The sequence below is a fragment of the Mesoplodon mirus genome, assembly GCF_964341445.2.
Source record: "Mesoplodon mirus genome assembly, chromosome: 11".
Lineage (NCBI taxonomy): Eukaryota > Metazoa > Chordata > Mammalia > Artiodactyla > Ziphiidae > Mesoplodon > Mesoplodon mirus.
In genome coordinates, this window is record NC_138987.1 from 8197396 (window position 1) to 8222659 (window position 25264).

The 25264-nt window shown below is 34.5% G+C and overlaps 1 protein-coding gene across 7 annotated transcripts in view; it reads right to left on the bottom strand.

Moving 5' to 3' along the window:
- PPFIA2 (PTPRF interacting protein alpha 2) overlaps positions 1 to 25264 on the bottom strand; it is a 389170-nt gene that overhangs the window by 42137 nt on the left and 321769 nt on the right. For all 7 annotated transcript variants that reach the window (XM_082636669.1, XM_082636667.1, XM_082636668.1 and 4 more), the window contains one exon: positions 20703 to 20796. In XM_082636669.1, the coding sequence (XP_082492795.1) occupies positions 20703 to 20796 (94 nt within the window). The remainder of the gene's footprint in view (positions 1 to 20702; positions 20797 to 25264) is intronic.

The window sequence follows — 25264 nt, forward strand, 5'->3', positions numbered from 1 at the left end:
ACATTAAGAACGCCCAGCACTTGGGGAACGCGCAGGTGTGTGAGTAACTGGCAAGTTCACACAGAAATGTGCAGAGGGCGGCCTGCACTTGCTTGTGCCTGATCTGAAGACAGGAACAAAGTGTGGGCCCCCTAGTAACGTCTAGACCCAAGGATTTCTAGGTAAAGGATTGAGAATGCCTAAAAATGTCAATAAATCAAGGGTATTTTCCAGGCTTGTAGTTCCTAAATACTAATCCAGACTAATTTAAGCAAGTATGATTTTGCTTAAATGATTCCATCCAAATAGAAATGTCTGGCTCCTCCTTTTCAGGTTTTATGTCTTTCTCCTATTATTTCAGTTTGACCTCATAGGTGGAGTATGCTTACATTTCTAAGCTCTGTTTCCTTCACACTAAACAATATCCACATACCTTCCTGTCTTGTCTTCCCACTCACTTTATCTTGATTTTCAAGACACAACAAAAATAATTCTTCTCAGAAGCCATCCTACCCTGGACCCAGGGGCAATATTTACTACTTATTTCTATAGGCCCCTTAGTACTAAACAACTTTCCCTAGAATATCTTTAACATTTTATTGAGTCAGAGATTTAGCCAGTTTTATTTTTTGTTTTGAGGACAAAAACCAGATACATGGTAGGTCTACAAAAATCTAATGACTGACTGCCAAACCTAGTCCGGGGGTATACAAAGTCCCTGTTCTCGTACTCTTACAGTTTGGGAGAACAACTTGTAAATCAACAAATTCAATAAGATGATAAAACTCTGAGAAATGAAATTCATTAGTTACTCAAAAATTCATAAACTATGGGGGCAGGAAAGTCTCCTTTTCCATATTTTTTCCCAATGTGGATGGTTCATTGCTGTCAGTGAAAAGAGACTTTATTCTCAGACCACTTAGCCTAGGATGTTATTTTGGGACTGCCAATTTGCAACATGACTGTCTACCATATGGTACCATTTCCTTTGTCACTCAGACTGGCCATTTCAGTCACCCTCCATTTAACGCCTGTCAATTTCCGATTCATACTTTGTGTTTTATCTTCTTTCACTTTCTATTTTCACTGCCATTATTCTTTTTTCTGTCTTTTAACTGGTCCCACTCTCCAAGTTTCTTACCCTTGCAATACACTGCCATGAAAAAAAATCTGCTGTCATGGCAAAGTAGGTAATACAGTGGGCTCTGAAGTGGGAATGCTTGGGCTGGATTCCTGGTGCCCTCCCTTCTCAGCTGTGCATCCAAAGACAAGTCACTTTACCTTTTTGTGCCTCAGTTTCCTCATCTGTAAAATGAGGTTGATAATAGTACCTACCTCAGAGGGTTGGTATGAGAGTTGAATAAGAAAATGACAACAGTGACTTGTACAAAGGAAACAGCCAATACGTGAGCTATTTATCATTGCACTATCCTCTGAAAACCCTTCAATGGTTCCTCGAATGCCTAAAGCATAATCCTTAACCTGGATTACAAAAACTGAAATCAGTTTAGTCTTGATTTTCCTTTCCAATCATCTTTCCTTATTTTTCACTAGAACTGAAAACCTACTTTGGCAAATAATATGAACATGAATAATTCCATCTTTGCAAGTACCATTTTCCAGAGTTGGTAAGTTCTTTCTCTTCTTCTTTCACTATCAAAATCTTACTGTTTGCCTGAATCATAAAACTTCCTTTTATTTTTGATCATCCCAGATCCCACAATGACTTTTTTATCTTTCAAAATCTGGAAACTCATAGTGTCAGCATTGCTCATAAAGACTGTTGATGAGCAGCACATAATAGGCCTCATCTCCCACCTGAGACTAAAGTCCTGGAGACGAGAGTTTGCTCTTCTACTGTACCACACATTTTTCTTTGCAGGATCTAGCCAGGAATATCTTTTGCAAGATTGCTATTTTGTAATCCATGAACTCTCAGTGTTGACAACCATCCAGGATCCTTGATCAAAGGGCAGCTTTTAAGGATTCTATGTCTTTGTTAATATCCAACTACTTATTACATCTTAAAAAGAAGTAAGAACTCTGCTTACCTGTTACACAGATTGGCTGCAGGAAGAAATAAAAGTGCCCTCTCTAACATTAAATATGACATTTTGTAAATTGATCAACTATTACCAAAGCTTTTGTTCAAATTCTCATTTGTAGATCGTGGAAATGAGCTCCCAGAGTCTGCCTCTCCTTTGGTATTCCCTACCTCTCATCCCTGTTCCAACTTCCAGAAAGACCTTTCTAAACACAAAAATTTTTGTAAGAGTTGCCTGCTTAAAAATCTCCCCCTTGAGGTTTTTAATCAGGCAACTGAAAATATAGGTCAAATATCTTAGCTCAACTAAAAAGACCCTTGGTGATCTGGCCCTTGGCTATCTCCCAGCTTCTTCTACTCAAGCAATACTGAAATACTTGCCATTTTCCAAATACCTCATTCTATTTTACCCTCTATGACTTTGTATATGCCTTTTTCTTCTGCCTAGAGCATCCTTCTTTGCATAATAATTGTGACAAACTCACACTTATCTTTCTGACAAAATTTATGCTTTATCTTTCCTGCTAAGATGCCAAGACCTTTCACAGGGAGAATTAATTTTCTCTTCTACACAAATATTATAACTTGTATATACTCTAGTTATTGCACTTACTATACTTCTCATTTAAAATTTAAAATTGTATTTAAATGTAATTAAATAAGTTGTATTACAATTGAATACAGTGAGTACTATAATAGAACTTTATCTAATGTGCTCTCTTATTCATATGAACCACTTCATATCCTTCTAAGATATAATATCATGGTTTGAAAGACCAAAGTTTCTATATGCAGGCAAATTAGGGTTTAGATCTCAGATAATAATAGCTGACATGCATATATCACTTACTATGTGTGAAGCACTATCCTCAGTGCTTTATATGTGTAAGTCATTTAATCTTCATGACAATCCAATAAGATACATATTGATACACATTTGCAGATGAGGACACTGAAGAAAAGAGGCCACTTGGAGCAGAGTCGGTGAGTGCAGAGCCAGAATTTGAGTGCCAGCCACCTGGTCACAGAGTCAGCCTCTTAACACCCCACACTATCCTTTAGCTAATTAACCTCTCTGAACTTTTCCTAACTGTAAAAGGAAGATAGTAACAACCACCTCTCTGTTAGAATTAAAGACAATGATAGTTTCCCACCTTTATTTCTCTCCTTTTTATTCATTCATATTTAGGCATACATTTATGTGACTTCCTGGCTAATATAGATAGTCTTTACCCCCTCACTATCACACATTTCAGTCCTCAACCCTATAAGAGAAAAAAAGAGCTATGACTTTTCTTTTCTTGCTGTTCCCTACTACAAACAGGCTCTGAATCTTGGCCAGAGGAAGGAGGTTAGCCCCATTTATATAATCAGGATGGAAAAGCTGCATTTGTTGTAATTTGTTTCAGTTCAATTAATTTTGTATTATTGTAATACAAAGTAATTCTCTGGTTGAATAATTTATCTTTAGGGCTTATTTACTTACTGTGGCACACAACAAGTACTTACTTATTGATACAACCAGGAGAAATAAGTATGTGGCTCGATAAGAACCAAGAATGAAATATAAGTCAAAATAATTTGACAATTGAATCTACTTCTTAACAGTGTAGCACTGAGAATAAATCTTCCCTACATAATATAACAGTAAATTTACATAGACTTCACACCATTATTAATTATAAAATGTATCTTGTTCCAATAAACTTCAACATTCAAGAGGGTAAATAGAACATGATCTCCTCAAATTTCAACCAGACAATGAGCTATAATCTCATCATTCAGAAATCTATATCTATTGATCAATTCCAGGAAAATTAAAATTACTTATTTGAGAAACTGTTTGAAATTCTGGTCAGGAAATATGAAGGAAATATGGAGTCACTTCAAATTCTTTAACTTCTTTAAGCTGAAAATGTATATCTTAATTAACATAATTATCCTAAACAGAAATATATTACAAATCCCAATCAGCTGCTTCAGACATTGATTACCTAAGTAAACACATTTAGCTCCATAAAATTAAGGGTTTCAAATCCGACATTAACAAGGTTGACTTGATTTTGAAAGCATGACATGCTGCGATTTTGTACGTGTGTAAGTGCAAGTGTGTGTGTTTGTGTATCCCGTTATGGCACATTTTCACATGTAGTGCATATAAAAGTCCATTATACATTTAAGTAGTGTTTTATTTAGATTCTCAGAATACATGCTAGGTTGCTTGAAATTATTTGATTACATAAAACCAAAGTTCATTCATGTTGAAATCTTTTTTTTTCCCTGCAAGCTACTTGAAATGGAGGGCACATTCTCAGGAAAGAAATTTAATTTATTTGTGAATTTGAGTAGGGGTTTACATAATTTCACTCCTCATTTTGTTCTGAATTTAATCACTTTCAAAACCATTGAAAAGGTATAAACACACACACGCACGCACAAATGCGATGGAGCAATACAATTACTCATGCTGTTATTAAAAACTAGAGGGGCTTGTGTTACTTTCCAGTAAACAATTTCACTTTTGCAAGACACTGTGGTTTGTTCTTCCCAGTCCCTTCCTGACTGTAATTTGGGGACTTACTGGAGGAACATTGGTAATTTTTCAGGTTTATATGGATGTCATTTAGACTAGATGGCTTTAGTGCTTCATCTAATTTTGAGCCCTCTTTAACTCAGATTTGAAGTTTATACTTTCTATGCTTCTGAGATTATTCATATCTTCTCATACTCTTGTGAGTATTGGGAAGTTGACAGTAATATTAGAAAGTGTACAAAATATGAGTCGGTCACTCAAAAGTATGCAGCAAACACATGGGAAAGTTGGGGCTTAAAGTCTTGTCTTCTGATTCCTAATTCAATATTCTTTCCACTTCAAATCTTCCCACGTCTTTACTATGTTTGCACTGTCTTCTCCTGACATTTAACCTCCTAAGCTTTCTTTTAGCAACTGTACTAAGGGAATAATTTTGAGGTCTTAAAATGTTTAAATTCCAGGAGCATGTGCAAGACAAGAAATTGAATTTTCCAATTAAGGTAATTATATCAGTTTCTTAAAGTCCATAAATATTGATGCATTATGAATCTATTATTTTTCAATATTTCATTCAAAAAGGGATGGGGGAATGAAGTTGTACTTCTTGACATTATTTTCATTATTTCAATTTCCTCAGGAAACTTAAAATCGTTAGGCCAATAATTCATGATGACATGAAAATAATGCTTTAAAATTCCAATGTCAGAATATCGATTTTTTTAAAAAGTAAGATCTTACAACTTGCATTTGGCCAGCATAGTTGAATAGTATTCTAATCACAGCTTACCTTGCATTTGCAAGAACACTTCCTAGAACTTAATATCATAAATTATCCTTACTTAAGTAAATATTGCATTGTTAAATAATTAGTAATAGTAACTATAACTTAAAATTAGAGTAGGAAAAATATAACAAATATAAACCATATTAATGAACAAAGCACATGACCTTTATTGGTATATAAAATATCCATATTGCCAATTAGTGACATCCTCCACAATTCCTGAATAATTGCATCTTATTGGAGCCATTTTACTTGTCCCCTCAAAATGTTCTGCCTTAAAAGTAAAAGCAAAACCTCTCTTGATCTAAAGTGTTTTGTAGCTCACCATGTTACCAATGCAGACATTACACGAAGGTAATATTTTATAATATTATGCATAATTTGTTTTACTTTGAAGCCCAGTTGGTTTTAGAAATAAATAACAAATTCTAAGTTTAGTTCAAAAAGCAGGATTTGAAATTTAAAACAGTAATCTTAGTAATATACCTTTTCCAAGCTTTAAAAATTAACTAGTAGTATAAGAAACAAGAGAACACACAAAACCAAAGGGTTCAGCCAAAACCAAGGATTACTTTGGAATCTAAGTGTAAAAGTTCTTCTGGGTAAGATCCAGCATTTAATCTTCTTCATGTACGTGTAGTTCTAGTAATCAACAAATAAACTTATCTCTTGAATATAATGCTGGTGGAGAACCACAAAGCACTAGGAAAAACATACAGGCGGTCTCAGCCTTTCAGCACAGTCAAAAGTACTCAAGTGGCCTGCAACTATTACTTAAGCCTCACTGAATGTCACACTAACTCCTAGAGAGTGACTTGAGAAACAGGGGAAATGTCATCTGGATTGCCTTTTGATATATGTGTAATAGAACCAAAGAAATTGAAGTGCCTGAAAGGGCAACATGATTAATCTGAATGTGAACAACATTTCTCTGAACCAATGATTCCTTTTATGGTAAGGAAATGAATACACTTCACAACTTTCATTTTAGGTCAGAGGCAGTGCAGCTTGTGTTACAACTGAAAAGAGAAATACTAAAGATAAAAGAAAAAGAGGATGGTGCTGAAAAGAAACACGTTCAGCAGCCATTGTGATTCAACTTACCCTGACGTGCTTTTCATGAGATGAAGAAGGACGGATGGAAAAGAAAAGCACACAAATGTTAATGGATACATTTCAATCCAAAGAAAGCCATGGAATAAAACAAGAGCATCATTTCAGATGTGTGGAAGCTCAGATATGAGAAAGACATGGTATTTTTTTTTTCACCATGACACACATACTCACTGCGTCCAAAAGCATAATCAGGCTGAGGGCAGTTCTAATAGTCAACCAGTAAGTCTGTCTCTTGAAAATGAGCCACTCTGAAACATGCATGACCACATTTTCCCAGCCTCTAGTAAACCCCTGGAAGAAGTCAGGCAGCTTGTTAAAGAATAATTTTTGTCTCAGGCTACTGTTTACAGATAGAAGCAGTAACTTACTAAGTGGTGCTCAGATTCTCATACAGATTTATAAGCTTACTGTTAGAGCTTAAGAAAAATACAGCAGACTTTTGGAAAGGCAGCAACTTGAAGAAGGCACTGGTTTGAGGGTCAGTGTCTGGATTCTAGTTCACGTACATGGTTTCATCAAAATCACTAGTAGCTTCTGAGGTTCAATCTCCTGAACCTAATTTGAGGCAAGAAGAAATGCGTACATTCCAGATCCGTAATTTTATAATCCTAACAAGTGCTGTAACAATAGTAATTATGTGCCAGTGATCAGATCATGAGAAAGTATAAAAAATTCTATCACTCTTCTTCCTCTACCACATGGAATTCCTCCTCCTCTGTGTGAACTGCCAAAATAAATGTTGTGCTAACTGGGTGTCTTTCAGTAGAAGCATTTATTTATCTGGGCAAATGTTTATAAATGTTGCTCTGAGGGAGAAAATGAACTAGATTGGTTCACCAATGCTACCAAAAATCATCACAAAAACGTAGATTTAGATGCAGTGTTTGAAGTAGCCCACTTGTTCCCTGGATAGAATAGAGGCACTGGGAAAATATGGAATTTAAATAACCCAACAAAAGACCATGAGAATATTATTTAAAATTTTCTTTACAAGCATAATAGACGAATTCTTAGAAGAATAAAACTTACTATAGCTCATAAAATAGAGTCAATATAACAAAATATGAAGCAGAGATTCCTATCCAAGAAATGAGGCAAGTTAGAGAGCTCCCTTTTTTATTGCACAATCATTATAAAGAAAAGCTGCACGTGCGATGCCACACCCTGCACATGCCTCCTCCAAACACATTCATTCAGAGAAACTGTATATTCTTTCATTAAATGTGCATTTTAGAGAAATGCATGTTCGTTGACCTTAGCTGCAGAACAGCTGTGGCAAGCTCTTTACATTTTCACATAAACAAAAACATAATTGTCCATACAAATTGGCATCACAATGTCCTAAGAAATTTAAGGAATATTTCTTACAACATATATGCAACATAAAGAAAATTAAGACCCAAAGAGATACATTCCAGGCGGTTAAAGTGGTTTTCCTGTCAACATACCTGTGAACACTTTGATGAGTTCTGAGAAAAGGGCAATTTCTGTGCTCTTCATGAAAATTGCCAAAGTATTTGGGGCCAGTTATTACCATGGACAAAATAATCTTCCTCAGTCTACTAGCTACCTAGGAATTGCTCTCCAATAAAACAAGGTGAACAAATCTGCACACGGTGGAATATTAATATTTCTCACACATTTATCATTTTTAAAATAGGAAACTTGTACCTATAGAAATACCCTGAATATAAAACATAAGAGAAATGATGAAAATAAACAGGAAACACAAATATAAAGGCATCAGTCAAGAAGTATTACTTAAAGTTCTAATATATTTATTGATGTATATAAGTTATCTGACTTTTCATAGTTTTTATGAACTTTCTTCTCCTCTATAGTCAATTAGTTTAAGAGCAATACTGAGCAGCTATTTCACTTTAGCATAGTAAGTATTTCAGCTCACGACCTTCAAAAAAAAATATGTTCTGCAAAGGACAAAGCTGTAATCGTAAATGACTCTAAGAGAGTTTGTGATAATATATTATAAATTCATATCAGAGGTAATATATATTTGCATAATTTTTTTGGTCTGGATAAAGTGATTTTTCTTCTTATAAAATTGATATTCTTTTCTACATGCAGTTATTTACAGGAACATATAACCTCATTCTTTTTCTTTCTACTCCAGATTGTCAAGGTTACGAGACTATCAAGAGAGATTCTGGTCAAGAATTAACATTTTTCAGTTAAAGACAACTGTAAGTAATAGGCAAATAACAATTTTTCATTGACCTAGAAAACAGATTTTAAGGTACCCTATAATGAATAAGATCAATCCAGTTACTGGCACAATATTTTCCTTGGGAACATCAGCATACATCCAGACACAAACAAGAAGACATTATCAACTAACGTATATCTTATATTCCAAAACAGGATTCTTAAATGTTTAAGTTGCCTCACTTTACTCTTCTAGATCTCTTACTGAATGAATGGGCCTTCTGTTTATAAACTAGCTAACTTTGAATGTACAACTCCATATTAGAAATAATTTACTAAATGAACTCCATATGTGGAATATAGTTGCCTCTTCCTTCTTAAGGTTCAAGTTGGTGACTCAGAAATTTAAAAAATCAATTATTAACACCAAATTGGGAAGTGAACAGGTAGTAACTGAAGTGGAAAAGTGGAATGAAGAAAGGATTTCTTTCAATAGGTGAAACGTAAGAATGTTTAAATGCTGATGGCCACAACACTGAAGAGAGCAGAATTTGAATGTATAAGTACAAGTGGGAAACTGGCACAATGTGACAGACAAAATGGGAAAGGATGCTCTTAAGTAAGACGAGATTAACCTAGTTTCCATAATAAAGCAGGATGGGGGCAAGTGTTAGCATGGATTTGGCAGCAAATAATTCAGAGGACTCAGATTGGTCTCTTTTTTTTCTCTCCCTCTGAAGTAGAATGTGAACGCACCTGCAGAATATGTGGGTTTGAGGACAGTGGAGGTCTCCAACAGAAGTTGCAGAGAGTAGAAAGAAGATAGGTGAGAGAAAAGTACTGGGATTACTTGGCAGTGTTGAATTCCCAAATGAAGCTGGTCCAAATTTCCCTGCATTAATTTTCTCCTGCAGCACAGAGGTGCCCAAATGTAGCCATGGAGAAAGAATATTCATTGGTGGCTGTAGTTACGATGTGGATGTCACCAAATGAAAGAGGAGTGATGGGCTTTAGGAATTTTTGAGTGTGGTGAAATTATGGACATAGAATTCAAGCTAAATAGGGAGAGAGAAGAGGACCAAATGGGGCTGATGCACTGGGAAAGGATAGAAGATTTTAAAAAGACGATAGTAGAAGTTGATAAAGGGAGCTGAAGGGAGGAGATAGGAAGGAATCATATGCTTGAATTAGTAATTTTCAAACAGGAATGATTTGGGGATGATGAGAAGATTCAGAATACAACATGAGAGGTGTCTGGCTTGGAGTAGAGAATGACATTGGAAGTAATGAAGCTGTGAACTTAAAGGTTAAGTTGTGAATGGTTGTTCTATATGGATACAAGAGCACCCGGGGTGATGGCAGAAATTGCTTTACATATAAAGACAGATGATGGGATACAGATAAAAATAAATAGCGAAGCACATTTCTAGTGATCCTTACAAATGAAAGAAAATGGTTCAGAAGTTTTAAGTATGGTTCATCATCATACTTCTTCAGAAATAATTTTTCTTTAAAGTTAATATTGATTCAAAATAGCTAAAATATTCGACTCTTTAAAAGAGGTTAAAAAATCTTTATTCTTCCAAGAATTTTTGTTATTCATTGGCCTAGCAATAATACCACAGTCAAGCCCCAAATAAAAATTTTAAGTACGTAAAATCTGAAATAAAGACATTTAATTGTATGTTCGTGTATATACATATATGCATAAAATATAACATATATACACATACATATATATTTTTGAATGAAAAGTCTTTTGTTATAGAACTATGTTTTATAAAATAGTAGCAATAGGATGTAATCAGTGGCCTTCTTAGAAATGTGGAAACAAGGTAGAGAAGCTTGCTTCCTGAAAGGCTAATTTTAAATAACTATGGGAAAAAAGCACATCTTCAAAGTCCTTATAAAAATTACCATACAGAGCTAATATAAGAGCCTATATTTGTGGAAATAAATATAGAGAATACTCTCCCAATTAAGATGTCAGTCACCATTATATTTAAGTTTACCTTAATTAGTCACTTTTTTTCCTTTTAATAAAGGAACTTAATTATCCTTGCTATTAGGCACTAACTTTGAACGTTTTACTGGGATGAATAACAGATTGATTCAAGCACATATTTAAATTTCTTACATAGCTTATTAGTGATCATTACTATTTTTTAACATCTTTATTGGAGTGTAATTGCTTTACAATGTTATGTTAGTTTCTGCTGTATAACAAAGTGAATCAGCTATACATAAACATGTATCCCCATATCTCCCCCCTCTTGCGTCTCCCTCCCTCCCTCCCTATCCCACCCCTCTAGCTGGTCACAAAGCACCAAGCTGATCTCCCTGTGCTGTGCGGCTGCTTCCCACTAGCTATCTATTTTCCATTTGGTAGTGCATATATGTCAATGTTACTCTCTCACTTCGTCCCAGCTTACCCTCCCCCCCCATGTCCTCAAGTCCATTCTTTATGTCTGCGTCTTTGTTCCTGCCCTGCCCCTAGGTTCATCAGACCCATTTTTTTTTAGATTCCATATGTATGTGTTAGCATACAGTATTTGTTTTTCTCTTTCTGACTTACTTCACTCTGTATGAAAGACTCTAGGTTCACCCACCTCACTACAAATAACTCAATTTCCTTTCTTTTTATGGCTGAGTAATATTCCATTGTATATATGTGCCACATCTTTATCCATTCATCTGTCAATGGACCCTTAGGTTGCTTCCATGTCCTGGCTATTATAAACAGTGCTGCAATGAACATTGTGGTACATGATTCTTTTTGAATTATGGTTTTCTCAGGGTATATGTCCAGCATTACTATTCTTATATCAAACTTTGGGATAATATGTGTGGCTAATTATATCAGAAAAAAATCAATTTTATAAAGCAACTACACCACGTTGAAATTACCTCCATTTCTCATTCTTAAAAAAAGGTGTTTAATTTGAATACATTTGTTGCTCATTTTGAAGGATGGGATGGGGTCAGATAAGAAGCTAATTATTATCTATGAAAAAAATTATGTTACTCTTTTCACAGTATAAAGACAGAGATTTTTTTTGACTCCTCGTGGAGACCATTTAAAATTAGATAGGGTACTCAAGGTCCAGCTGAAAGACTGGACTACATACTCTTTAAATTGTGGCCTTATCCCAAATCCTAAATAATTCAGAGAAAACAGGGCTCAGGAAACCTGCACTTTTATATACCACAGTGCTTGGAAAGCTATGTTTATTCATGTGTGGAGGAAATAGCAGTTTCTACCTCAAAATCTTTGTGAAAACTTAAAGAGAAAATAAATGTAAAATGTGTAGAACAATGCCTAGCATACTGCAACTACTCAGTGTGATTATTAAATATTTATTACATATAAAGTAGATCATTATTACCATTACTACACAAAGGATGAGGAGGAAGATGGAACAGGATATATGCACACAAGGAGACAGAAGTAGTTATAAACAAGAAATAGATATTAAGTATATTAAGAACATAACATGTAAGATGGGAAGTAGAGACAGATAAAGCTGGTGAGATAAACAGGAACCAGATAATATAGGGATTTAGGGGCTATATAAAAGTATTTGGAATTTATCCTAGGGATGCTAGGAAATGATTGAGGGATTTTAGGCAAGTTTAGAAATATGATTTAGATAGATCCCTTTAGCTGAAGTGTGAAGAATGGATTAGAAGAAGGCAAGGCTGGAAGTATAGACACTGTTTTAGTATGATGGCCTGAGAAAGAAAAGAAGAAAATCAACATGCTTGAGAGATTTTAAAGAGCTAGTATCTGGATTAACAGTATAGGAGGTGACAGTGATCATGTACGCAGGTGCCTAGAGGAAGGGTAAGGACAAAGCAGAACGAGGGATAAAGGCAAAGCCCAGATTTCTGGCTGGTCATCTGGGTGAAAGTGACTGCCCTAGTTCCTGTACCAGATTCTTAGTTTTTCGTCTTCTTTTTCCACCCAGCTTCTAGTCCTGTGTTCATTTATTCTGAACATATGTTTTGAGTACCTACACTATGCCAAGCATTGCAAATGTTTAAAAAAAGCAGAGATTCTCTGCATCTAGTTCTTTGAATTGTGTAGAGAATCACAGAATCCCAAGGCAGGTGCAACTTAAAGAGCATGTAATCCAATCTCTCAGCTGAAATTTGAATCCCTCATTTAATAATTTTGCCACGTCCATATGCTTGGCAGGTCTATGTTGGACATAATCATGAGGAACAACTCTTTCTAAGAGGTCAATTCTTCTCAGATCTGTGATTGTTAACAATTCTTAGACGCAGCTCAAATTTTTTTTTTTTTTTTTTTTTTTTTTGCGGTATGCGGGCCTCTCACTGTTGTGGCCTCTCCCGTTGCGGAGCACAGGCTCCGGATGCACAGGCCCAGCGGCCATGGCTCACGGGCCCAGCCGCTCCGCGGCATATGGGATCCTCCCAGACCGGGGCACGAACCCGTATCCCCTGCATCGGCAGGCGGACTCTCAACCACTGCGCCACCAGGGAGGCCCGCAGCTCAAATTTATTTGTAACAATCTCTCACTTTTGGCCCAAGATCTTATCATGCAGCCAAAAGAATACACCTAATTGCTCTTTTCTTAGCAGCATCTGGATCTTTGTTGTCTACACTCCACATGTTCCTAATTATTTCTAACACTGCTTGAAGACATGGTTTGGTGTCATCTTGTTATGCTGGTCACGTTCCTCTGAATATATGTCTGAATACATCTACCTCAAGCCTATTTCCCAGAAATTAACTGAATATCCAGCTATGATCTGGTCAGTGCATAGAGTTTTTGCCTTATCAATTGCTTTTTGGATATTGGAAATCAATATCTTTATCAGGCATTGTTAATTTGTCTTTTTTTGGTAGCAACATTTTTCTTAGGAGCTGCAGTTAAATGATATATATCCCCCTATACACAAGTAATCAATATGTATGGTCATGAAGTTGGATGCAGATTTATATAAATGACCCTATTAAACTTCATCTTGTTAGATTTACATCTCTCTTTAAAGGTTTTCCTTAAACAAAATTATTTATCTAAAACTTAACTATGTCCTTTAGCTTCATGCTTTCACAAATCTCATATTCGTATTTAAATCAAATATGAAAAGGCTGAGTCCACCACCTTCTGTTTCACTCAGTCATCATCAATTCACTTGTTCAGCCCCTGTGATTACAATGGTCCCACAAGTTATATTTCCATGCTGTTAGTCTCATTTCAATCTTATGTTCATTTAGAAAGTAATTGAAATACCTTGCTAAACTCAATATGTGGTATTTCAACAGCATTTTTCCTCATCTACATGTCTGGAAAATGTTTAAAAAGTTTAAGGACACAGCTTATTCTTAAGGAACTCCATTTACTCCTGGTGATCGATAATCCCCTTTCTTATTGTTCAAAAATAACCTAATAGATGTTTCACATTTATTTTGGGAACTAACAGTGAGGTGACCAGTCTTTATCTCAGAGAACATCCGTTAAATAAGAACATTAGGTGGCTTTAGGCTTATGACACTTTTCTCATTCTATTCAAAGACCAGAGACTTAGAGAAAGGATCATGGCCACTGAAACACTTAAGTGCAATAATTTATTTTCATGACCGTGTCTCTATAAGCTCTTTGAAGAGTGGAACTGTATAATTCAATATCGGTAGTTTCTAACACAGTTCTTGGGACAGAATAGGCACTAAGTGAATGAGTGAAAAGTTATCATTTGCATGTTCCATTAATCTAGGATTTACTTCAATCAAGACAAACAATATGGATTTTAATTTTTAGAAAAGGAGGTCATTCTTCTGGTACATGTAACTATCTTGAGTTTTCACTTACTATTTTTAATTCTTATTTTATTCTTTTCATTTTCATGGACAGCAAATACGGAGACTATACATGGCTCCTGGTTCTACGTACTCTGTAATCTATTAACATTGCACCGCAGGCTCATAAGAGCAGCCCTATTTCCTCCATGTTTTCTTCCTTCCTCCATATGTATATATATATAAAGAGCACATTGGTTTTCCTCAGATTCATTTTTCCTAACAAATTTCAATGGATTTTGGCCTTTAGCCTTTGGCTATTAGTATTTTTTAGGTTCAAGAAATTCTTAGAATTGTCCATGGCTGGAGCGTGGCAGGGCTATCCATGATCAGATGGTAAGGCAATGATAGCTCTAGCTCCTCAGCAGAGCGGACAAACTTCTGGAATTCCAAGTAGGAAACTGACACATTTTCCCAGATAAATATTGAGAACATTGGGTTTAGGTTCTGAAATATTCTACTTTTATTAGAGCTTTTTGAGTTGGTTGCCCAAGAGTGTTCCCCTGTAACCATGTCTGTGCTAAATGAACTCTTGACTATGACTAATTGATCCAAGTACAAATATCTCTTCTACATTAGGCCAATCAGATTCTTTCACCTAGGAACTTAAAAATGTGAAACAGAAAAGATGAGTTCTTGACAACACTCTAGAGAAGTATTTCATAATCTGTCGTAGTTGAAATTTTAGAGTTGTCCTGGCACTGTTGCTTCTGCAATCTCTGAGATACTCTAATATCCTACCAGTGAATTCCCCTTTTTGTTTTATTCAGCCAAATTTAGTGCCTATAACATTCTTACAAAATATATTTTTGTGGGGGAAGCAAAGACATTTACCTTCCATATATATGACCTTACTTACATGGGAAAATGTATTCAAAGCTTCTAACACATGTCTTACAAATTAACCTCTGGAATACAACTCATTTATAAGTTTAACTTGGCACGTAGGCACTTAATAAATATTTATTGAATGAAAGAATGTTGTGCAGTTTCTGTGATACCTTTAATTATGAATATTTTCAGTGACATTTATTTTGCTTAGAGATATGCAAACTCTGAAACTTCCAAATGCCAAAGATTAAAAGTGCCAAGTCTCAAAACACATTGACGTCTGTGCACTGAAGAAGACCCTTAGGATTGCAATGGAAATAAATTAACTAAATCTATACAGCTTCACTTTTATGTCTTTGAAGTTCTAACATAAAGATTCATCGGTAGTGATTAACTGTGACTGTTATGCTCCAAGGATAAAACTACTTCTCTGGAGGATGCTGCCAATAGCTGAGTTGGAATGCTAATTTCATTTTAATGATGTTGAGAAATTGATTTCAAATACGAAATCCATATTCACTTAGCAGTGATATCCATTCAGGAGAACATAGCAAATCTAACATATAATAATATATTACCTATATTATAACTAAAGATTGAAGATGATATATTAGTCAGTATATTAATATTCATATGGTATCTTTCAATTTAGTCTCAAGATACAGAAGATTTCAACATGCATATATGTTTTAATAAAAAATTACACAGTGCTAAAGTGCAGGAGAAAAACACTGGAAGATAAAAAACGACACAGATATTTCAGGATTTGTATTTCTGGAGCTAAGTAACCATTCACTGGGTATTCTGTCGATTTTAATACATTCACTGCCTATCAAGGACTGTTGTGAGAGTTAGACAGGGGTATTACTACTGAAACAGACAACTTCATCTTTAATCTCATAAGTCGCTGTAAAAATAAGCTTCTTAGAATCAAAGTTAAGTCTAGAAATAAAAATCTTTTAGGTCAATACATGTAACACAGTCTAGTCTAACAAGTCTTTAGATTGAAAGTATGAAATAGAAAAATGAAACATAAAAATCATTTGAATATAAACATACTTATGACATTTCTGAACCTCAAAGATAAAGGGAGAACTCAAACTTTCAGGAGAGAGAGAGAGAGAAAGAAAGGAAAAAGAAATCCTACATGTTATACGTTAAAGAATGACAATCAACTGACATTAGACACAACTGGAAGCCAGAAGAGGGCTATGTTTAAAGTTTTGAGGAAAAATTATTTTAAACCAATACCTTTACAATTTTCAATTAATTTTATGTATAAATTATATTTACAGATCTTAAGAAGTTTGTCATAAACCTTACCAACACATTTCCAGAGATGGTGATATGGGAAATTGGCAGCTAAATATGTTCCAGGAGAAAAAATAAGAAATCTGAAGAGATATTAATACAAATATATTGATACTTCTAAAACTCTTTTTTAGGCAAAGATGCTAATGACATAAAATTTTATTTTCTTCCTTGTGAGTTCATAGTTATTGATTCTAAAGTAACATATTTATGGAATCATAATATTGTAGATGCTATTTTTAAGGAGAGATGGGGCTTATACTTTCACATCTTAGAAACCTATGACTACCCAGCTCTTTCTGTGTCAGGTAACTTTATCTAACTTGGGGTTCAGTTTTAGGAACCTCCCTTTTCCCTATATACCTAAATCATGTCCTATCAGCTGTATCAGTAAAAAAGCTGACATTTTGATCTCTTATTGTCTGACTCCTTTGTCTATTACCAAATAAATTCTAAACTTTGGCAAAGAACAGAGTTTCTATTTACTGGGTATCAAAATACCCACACCTAGATTCTAAGTGAAGTTCGGGGAGTTAGGGAGTTAAAGAACATTCATAAATTGAGGTTCTTGGTGGGCCAGACCATGTACGTTTTTGACCTTGCAGTAGCTTCTATTATGCTGTGCAGTTATTTTTTGGAGTTGTGTGGTTGACTTTCATTGGCCATCCTGAGCAAGTAGCTTTAGGGCTTAGTCTAAAACATTTGCTGGAGAGCTAAGAAAGGGAAATAAGTTCTTGAAGATCAGGATGATAAGTATGAAAGAGAAGAAGTGAAGTTCTCAGGTCTAGTCTTAGAAATGAGGAAGATATTCAGTTTGTGTTAAATCAGAAAAGATGCTTGCCATCCAATGAAATTAAACAACGGATGATGGAAAAGATCTCAGAGAGTAGTGACACATTGAGAAAACTGTGGAGAATCATAATTTTAATACGGAGACACATATTGCAAATAATAAGTGACTCAATCCTTAAAGATTAGGAGAACTATACAACAAGACTGCAGAAAAACTGGTCCAAAGATAAGACGCAGTAAAAATGAACCAGGTAGAACAACAACAGATTGACTTTAGACCTTAAGATTAGATGTTGTTCTGATGGTAGAATATCACCTGAGTGATAATACACAACTCAGGAAGAGAATACTCAACTCAAGAATTTTTAGAACAGTAGGTACTTTAACAGATCCAGTATTGTTGATTTCCTATTTATCATCATAGGACAGTAGCTAGAAATATAAGAAAAACAAATTTCTGCACCAGAAAGCAAAGTAGAAGTAGAACAAAGTAGGAACACAGACCAAGTAAAATGCTTTAATCTACACGTGTTTAATTTGCTGGATGGTAAATGCACCTCAAATTAGACCTTTGTTTGGGACTGCTAACGTTGCAAATTTCTGAACTTTGCAAGAATTTGGAATGTCTTGAATGCTGCTTTCTGAAAGTATGTCCCCCATATGGTTTTTAAAAATGTGTTGTAAGTAATTTATTTAAAGATTTCTTCCAATTAAAATTAAATTCACAGATTGTCAACTGTAGATACCTGATATCCTAGTAAAGTTAAAAAGAAGACTTTTTTTCCAGCTCTGCTATTCCCACAGGTAGACTAATGAATCTCTGATATGAACTTTGGTACAGTGATCATAGGTCTAAGTACTATGTCCTGGACACATCATTTGGCTTGGTCATTAGATAAAATGTAGAAAAATAACTGTTAAGAAACTGCAGTCATTGCAACCATGCATGTACAATCTATAGTGTTCAACATTTTGAAATAGTTTGCTCCATTTTTTTGTGTATTTTTTCCAGAAAAGTACTTGAATTTTTTTCCATCTTGAAAGTAGCCAATTACACATGAAATGAGTATGATTCCTTGAAGCACACTTAAAGAGGATATGGTGTCTTTAAAAAAAAAGAATATTGGAATTGTTTAAATAAAATTGTAAATGCTTTAGAAAATTTGAGAACGTGATCAATATTTAATCATAATTAATAATACATTTGATAGAAGTAAATTTTGAAACTATGTCATTTAAAAATAAGTTACCTTGCTTATCTTGTAAAACCCATTACACGAAGACACTTCACTCTTTGGTAACCCAGAAACCCAGGCATGGTGCCATGGAAGTCCTGAATAAGTGTTAGCACTTCCTTATATGTCTTACAAATACAGGTTGCATATTTGTGCTCACAGGGCTTTGCTATGAGATGATCAATAATAAGAGAAATATTTCTGTCCTTTCACTGATTAACAATGCTAGCCTTGTTAGATCCATTTTAACCCAAATATTATTATTCTATAGGAAATAGTTGTGCTAAGGAATGTTAACCTTTGTTGTATTATAGTTTGTTTTTAATATTCTTCTTAATATTCAAGACTAGTATTCTATTTACTACATTTAAAAATTATATTTTGCTAAAACATATTGCAAAATGAAACAATAAAGTCAAGCATAGTAAGATCTCAAAGCAAGTCCAGAACTAAAATCACTTTCTGACTATGAGGATACTTAGGATTCAAGAAAAAATTCCATAAAATTAATATCAAATCAATCCAACAGTGTGTAAACTTAACAATCGCTAAACTTTAATCATAAATTTATGATATTGTCAAGTCATTGTATAATTGGAATTTTTTAACTTTAGTAGCTGTTAAAATGGACACTTAACTTGGTCCATAAACAACAAATGAACTATGTGAGGCATTGCCTTATATGCAATATGAAAACTGGCCAGATTGCCATTATTTATAAATATTTCATTGTGGGAAAAATGAGAATTAACTTTTAAGGGAAATAAACCATGTCCATTAGCCAGGCTAGGTTTTGATTATTCTTATTCATTTAGATTTAAAGCAATCTTAAATAAATACCTTCAAAATCCTTTAGACATCAAATAAATTTTAGAGTCTATCAAAGCAGAAGTTTTTTTTCTCAGTAAATAACCATAAAATATAACATTTATTGATAGGAATAGATTGTGATAATATTTAAATATCGAGTAATCAGTAATGAAAGAGGAAATATTTATTAGTGTGGAATGTGACTGAGCATTTAATTGTCTTCAAGAAATAATGCTCCCACGGTCACTTCTTTTTTCTGAACAGTATTTCTACTAAATTTAGGTATATAACTAATTTTAGTAAGTAGAAAATTAATGACACAATTAGACTAGTGGACTTTTCTACACTTGTAACTACATATTTCATTATTAGCAAACATCTGCAAAGCAAGTGAGAAGGCAAAATATGAAGTAAATTAATTAGCCTGACTAGTATAACCACGTGCACATTAGCCTGACTAATATAACCATGTTACAATAATGATGACTAGACCAATGAACATTCTTTCATAGGAAAGAAGGTTAATATGAAAACTATAAACACAATGTAATATTTGAGAGGGAAGAAAAGGAGTAACCAATCAAATGATTCTGGAATAAAGAGAAATTCTTTGGATTTTAAAGAACACGGTCTAAAGGTCCTATTTCATCACAGCAAATGTTACTAAGCTTTTAAAAAATATGTTATATATGGACCCACTTGCTTTCTAACAGCTGCTGAGACTCCAAAATTGCCAGTTTTGCAAGTCATTTAAAGGTTCCATATTATACATGAATGAAAAAAATACACTATCAGTTTCCTGACAGATGCAAAACAATCTGCTGTGAGTCTAAAATAAGTTTATGTTCAGTCAGTCAGAGAAACATTCTCCTTTTAAAGACTCCATTTTAAGAGGAGGTCCTTTAATTGTTGTGAGAGGAACACAAAGTTGGATACTCTCTCATTTTATCATACCAATTCAGTACTGAATTTAACATCAAATGGAATATTACATTATTTGTAGGGCTACATTTAAATATTTTAAATATATTTGAGTTTTGAAATAAATGATCTCTTAGAAAAAACTGTTTATTTCTACTATGTGCCAAAGATTTTTATTTTAATAGTTAGCCCATTATAACCATGAAACTGGTGCACCAAATAGTTTTAGGGAAGAACAGGACACTACTGGCCTCTGTCTATTGTTTTGTTTCCAATTACTCTCTTTTTAAGTCCCCACAAACAATGAGACAAAGTAAGTAAAAGTTAGAAAAAGGAGGAAAAAAAATCTCCAAACCTACTTTTTCTTCAGTCTTCTATCCTTCTCAGCTTGAGTTCCAAGTTTGCCTAACCCCAGGGACTCCTGAGCTGCAGCTTCAGTCTCCATAAAGCCTCCTGTGAAGAAGTAACTATTCATATTAGGTTGGATATATTGTGTCAATTCTGAAATTAAATTTTTAAAAGTTTATTTGAGCAATTGTTTAGTATTACTTTTTTTTTTTTTTTTTTGGCCTGCCTTGGTATTTCTAACACAATATGCATTCAGTGGCATGGGTACATACATAAACATACACTGAGACAATGAAAAAAATAAAAGGTACCTCTTGGTAGACCATTCAATTGCACCTAGTAGCAACATAATACATGTAACCTGTATACTGACAAACACTTGAATATATAGTTTGAAAGCTATGAGGTCTATTTTTCCTTACGAAAAATGAAAAAAACTGTGCAGTGTGTGAGGTTTTTTTCGATGTTTCAAATGTGTGAAATTTTTCATATATAATGAAATAAATGATAGCCCAATGAGCAGAAACTCAGGTGTACGTCTTCAATTCCAAGTTGAGAGAATGGAGAAACATTTGCTGAGTTATCAAAACTTTCTGTGTCTTGTTCTGGAACCCTCTTCTGCTCACTTGGATGACTCCTATATCCTTCAGTACCAACGTAACTTCCAGAACTTCCTATGTTCTGGCAGGCTTTGTTTTGTTTTGAAATTTTTATAATAATATCTGAAAAAATTCTAAATCTTTCTTCAAGAGACCCTGTAAGACTTGTTTTTACCTAGCAGGTCACAAGTTATTTGATGTAGTGTCAGTTTTATTGGCTTTGGGATATATCCTATATATATATATATATATAATATATATATATATATATATATATATATATATATATATATATATATATATAAAACCTTGGAATAGGAGAAGGAAGAAAGGAAAGTGTGTTGGGCATCAAACAATTTTACAAAGCAATTATCTAGTATCTTTAAACATATCATTGTTCATAAATTATCTGTTGTAATTGAAAAATGAGAACTTAATCCTGGGCTCTGTTTTCCCTTTGCTATTTACTATGTGAAAAACATGAAGTCAAGGTAAATGAAAAATGCTCATTATTTTTAAGTCATTTTAATTGGAAGAGATTTAAATTTCCATTTAAGCTCAAGATTAAGTAGAAAGATTTAAGCTAATACTAATTCTTAAAAGTCTACACAAAAACATTCACCAATATATCAGTAAATAAGTACTATTAAAGATAATTTTGTTGTAATTATTTTTCATAATTCATTTTAACAAATAATTTAAATACTCAGTATTATTAATTCTGGATCATTGATATAAATAAGTTAATCTCATAGCCTACTAACTCTGTTACTGAACTGGATAATTATAAGAAAGTCCTCTTTAATTCAAAACACATTGCTGTCTAGATCTTATTCAAGGATTCAGAGTTTGAGGACTGAAATTTATTCAATTATGCACGTATGCAGTTAATACTTAAAGAACATTTTATTGTGAATGATTTTCGTTGTTGGTATCATTAGGAAAGTCATCCACTAGTTGACTAAAATACTCTTGGGAAACATTTTTAAATGTGGAAATTTCCCTTATGCACAGTGAGAATATTTTCATTTTATTTTTCTCATTGGTATACTTGCCCTACTGTATGTCCATAAATTACTATTCACAATCTGTAATTAACAATAAAATTGTTCTCTTGAAACATAAATGGAAAGGAATAATGATTCACTTAAAAGTTAAAAATTCTTAAAAAAAAAAAAAAGTTAAAAATTCTTGATCAGTCCAGATGGGGACACAGATTGATGAGTAGACCCATTCTATAAACAATGAGACATTTTCAACCACTACACGGTTGAATGAACCAGGCTTTTTGCCCTTCTGAGCAAAGAACATATAAATTATGATTTAAATTTTTTTTCAAGAACCCAACATTTTAATTAGAGAAAAGAACAGTTTTTTAAAAAATAAAACGCTCTGGAGGAGAAACAAAGAGAGCTCTAGAGGAATTTTGTGAATCAAAACTAGACCCAGAAAAAGTAGATATTAGACTTTTCTTCTCATAAATAAAATTATAAAAATAAAAAGCATGAGGAACTTGGAAATACTCTGAGCACTTCAAAATCTAATATCCTTTGAAAAGAATTTAATAAAGAATTGTCGACACATCCTGTTTGAAAATGCCAATAGAAAATGACACTTAAGGCCATAGTAGGCAAAATTATTTTTAAGCAGCATATGTAGAACTCTACCCTTAAGCATGAGCAAAAGTCTAATTATGTACATTTTTTAAGCCCAAATAAAACATTTCTAGATGAGAAAAACATTCTTTCATAGAACTGATCCAGCTGTCCCATAAATCCCAGGTTCGTCTTTCCAACCACCTGACCAGCTAACTGGTAGGATGACCTCAGTCAAACCAGCTTATGAACTCTTTTACTCTGTGGATGATTATCTAAATCTGGTGAGAGTCTGCTTCAATTTTTCTTAGGTATCAGTGGGATCCCATGGCTGTGTGGACTTTAGGAATATCTACTCATCTAGACGAATGTATTCACTAATCACATATGGCATTGAGTACTTGAAATGTGGCTGGTCCAAATTAAGTGCTCTGAGTATAAAATATGCAAAAGATTTTGAAAACTTAGTACCAAAAAAAAAAAAGAAAAGAAGATATCTAACTAATAATTTTATATTGATTACATGTTGAAATAATAATTTTTTCTATATTGGTTTAAATAAAATACATTATTAAAATTAATCGCCCATCTCTTTTTACTTATCTTAATATGGCTACTAGAAAATTAAAAATTACATATGTAACTTATATTTGCGGCTTGCATTATATGCCTGTTCAGCAGTGCTATAGAGTAGTGGTTCTATACTGGACACAGTACCAGTTTCCAGAGGGAATGTAAATATTTGCATATGCTGATGGAGGAAGAGGGCCACATTTTTAGATGTCACAACGACTGCAAAGTGCAACCGATATATATTAGGTAGGAGACAAGAAATCTAAACTTCCTTCAATGAGTAGAAAATTCTTTAGCTTGCCCATCTTGAAATGGCAAGAGAGTCCCCAATGAGAAACACTGGCTGGTGGACGCTAAGCGTTACTTATTCTCCAGGAGACCCCGTAGGAATATGGAGAGAGCATCATTAACTCCACCCATCTCATGGCATAAAGTGCTCAGGCATAGAAGGCTCGAGTCCCATGAGCCAGTGTACATTCAGATAATAAATTGCTTATCACCTTGTCGGCGGCCCCCTAATGCCTGCATATGCAAAAGCCCAAGCCAAAATTCACGTCCTCAGTGAAGTTCTCTGGGCACTCTATCACTCAGGCACACTCTCTTTTGTGAGGCTGTCAAGGACTTGGAAGTGTTTGAGACAGAATAACTTTTAGGGTGTGAGGGGCCTAGTCAAATATTTTTCCAACCCCCTTTCTATACAAACATTTTGAGTAACCCAAAATTAGTGGGACGACAATCTAGTTTGTCCAATCTCATATGATACCATTCTAAAGGCAGGAGTGAGTGATTCAATTGTTAGACCATCCTTCTGAACCAGGGTCAGGCCGCTGGTCCAGAACAACCCCATAGGCAAGTCTCTGCACTCCCCAAGGAATCTGGTCAACCCCAGATACGAGGTAGGGAGTTAGGGAGAAACAGGGACTCAGGTGCACATGGTTTGGTTGGATTAGGCACCCTGCCCAGATGGCACTGCCTTTCTGGCTAGTTACAGGTTCTGAAAGGTAAAAAAAAAATTGAATGCTTCTAGAGACTCGACCTACACAGGTCCAGGTCTTGGGTGAGGGTTTTTGCCTGGATGGCATTGCCAGCCCCAACCTCTCCCAGGGACCAGAAGGAAGGTTTTAGAGAATTTCAAGAGAGGTGCTACAAAGTGTGAGATTACCTAAGACCCAGGCTGAGGAATTTGAGGAAGGACCTTCATATGCCCAGATCTTTGGATGGGACTCGTTGGAGATATCTGTTCGTTTGGATTGTGAAGGCAAATATCTCTATGATGCCTGGGCCTCAGACTCCAATCAGAATAATTTATTTCATTTTGACCCTTGAGGTACAAGTCCGTAGGAATTTCTGGCCAAAACGCACATTGCAAAAGCTCTGTATCTCCATTTTTCCAGCAGTGTTCCCTGTTATCGTATTGAAAAGGGAACTCTAATTCCAGGGAGATTAAGACTATAATCTGTGGCTGATCAGTAGTTTCATGTTTCTTCTACTTGACCTCACTTCGGTATTAATCCATCCACTCATTTTGATTTTAAATGCACTTGAATTTATAAGTGATTACTTAATTGTTTCATGACTCTTAGTCTGTTAGTTCTCTGGAGGATGCACCTAGGCACTGTGCCTGGCGCATAAATGGTATGTAATAAATGCATTCACAATTGAAGCTAAAAAATGCTTTCTTCAAAAGAAGACCCTTTCATTATGCAGAGCATGACTCATCTCTAATTGATACTTTGGGAAATTATATTGTATTTTCTAGTTCCATAACATCTAGGAACAATCTGAATTTCGGGGTAAAGGCCAGAA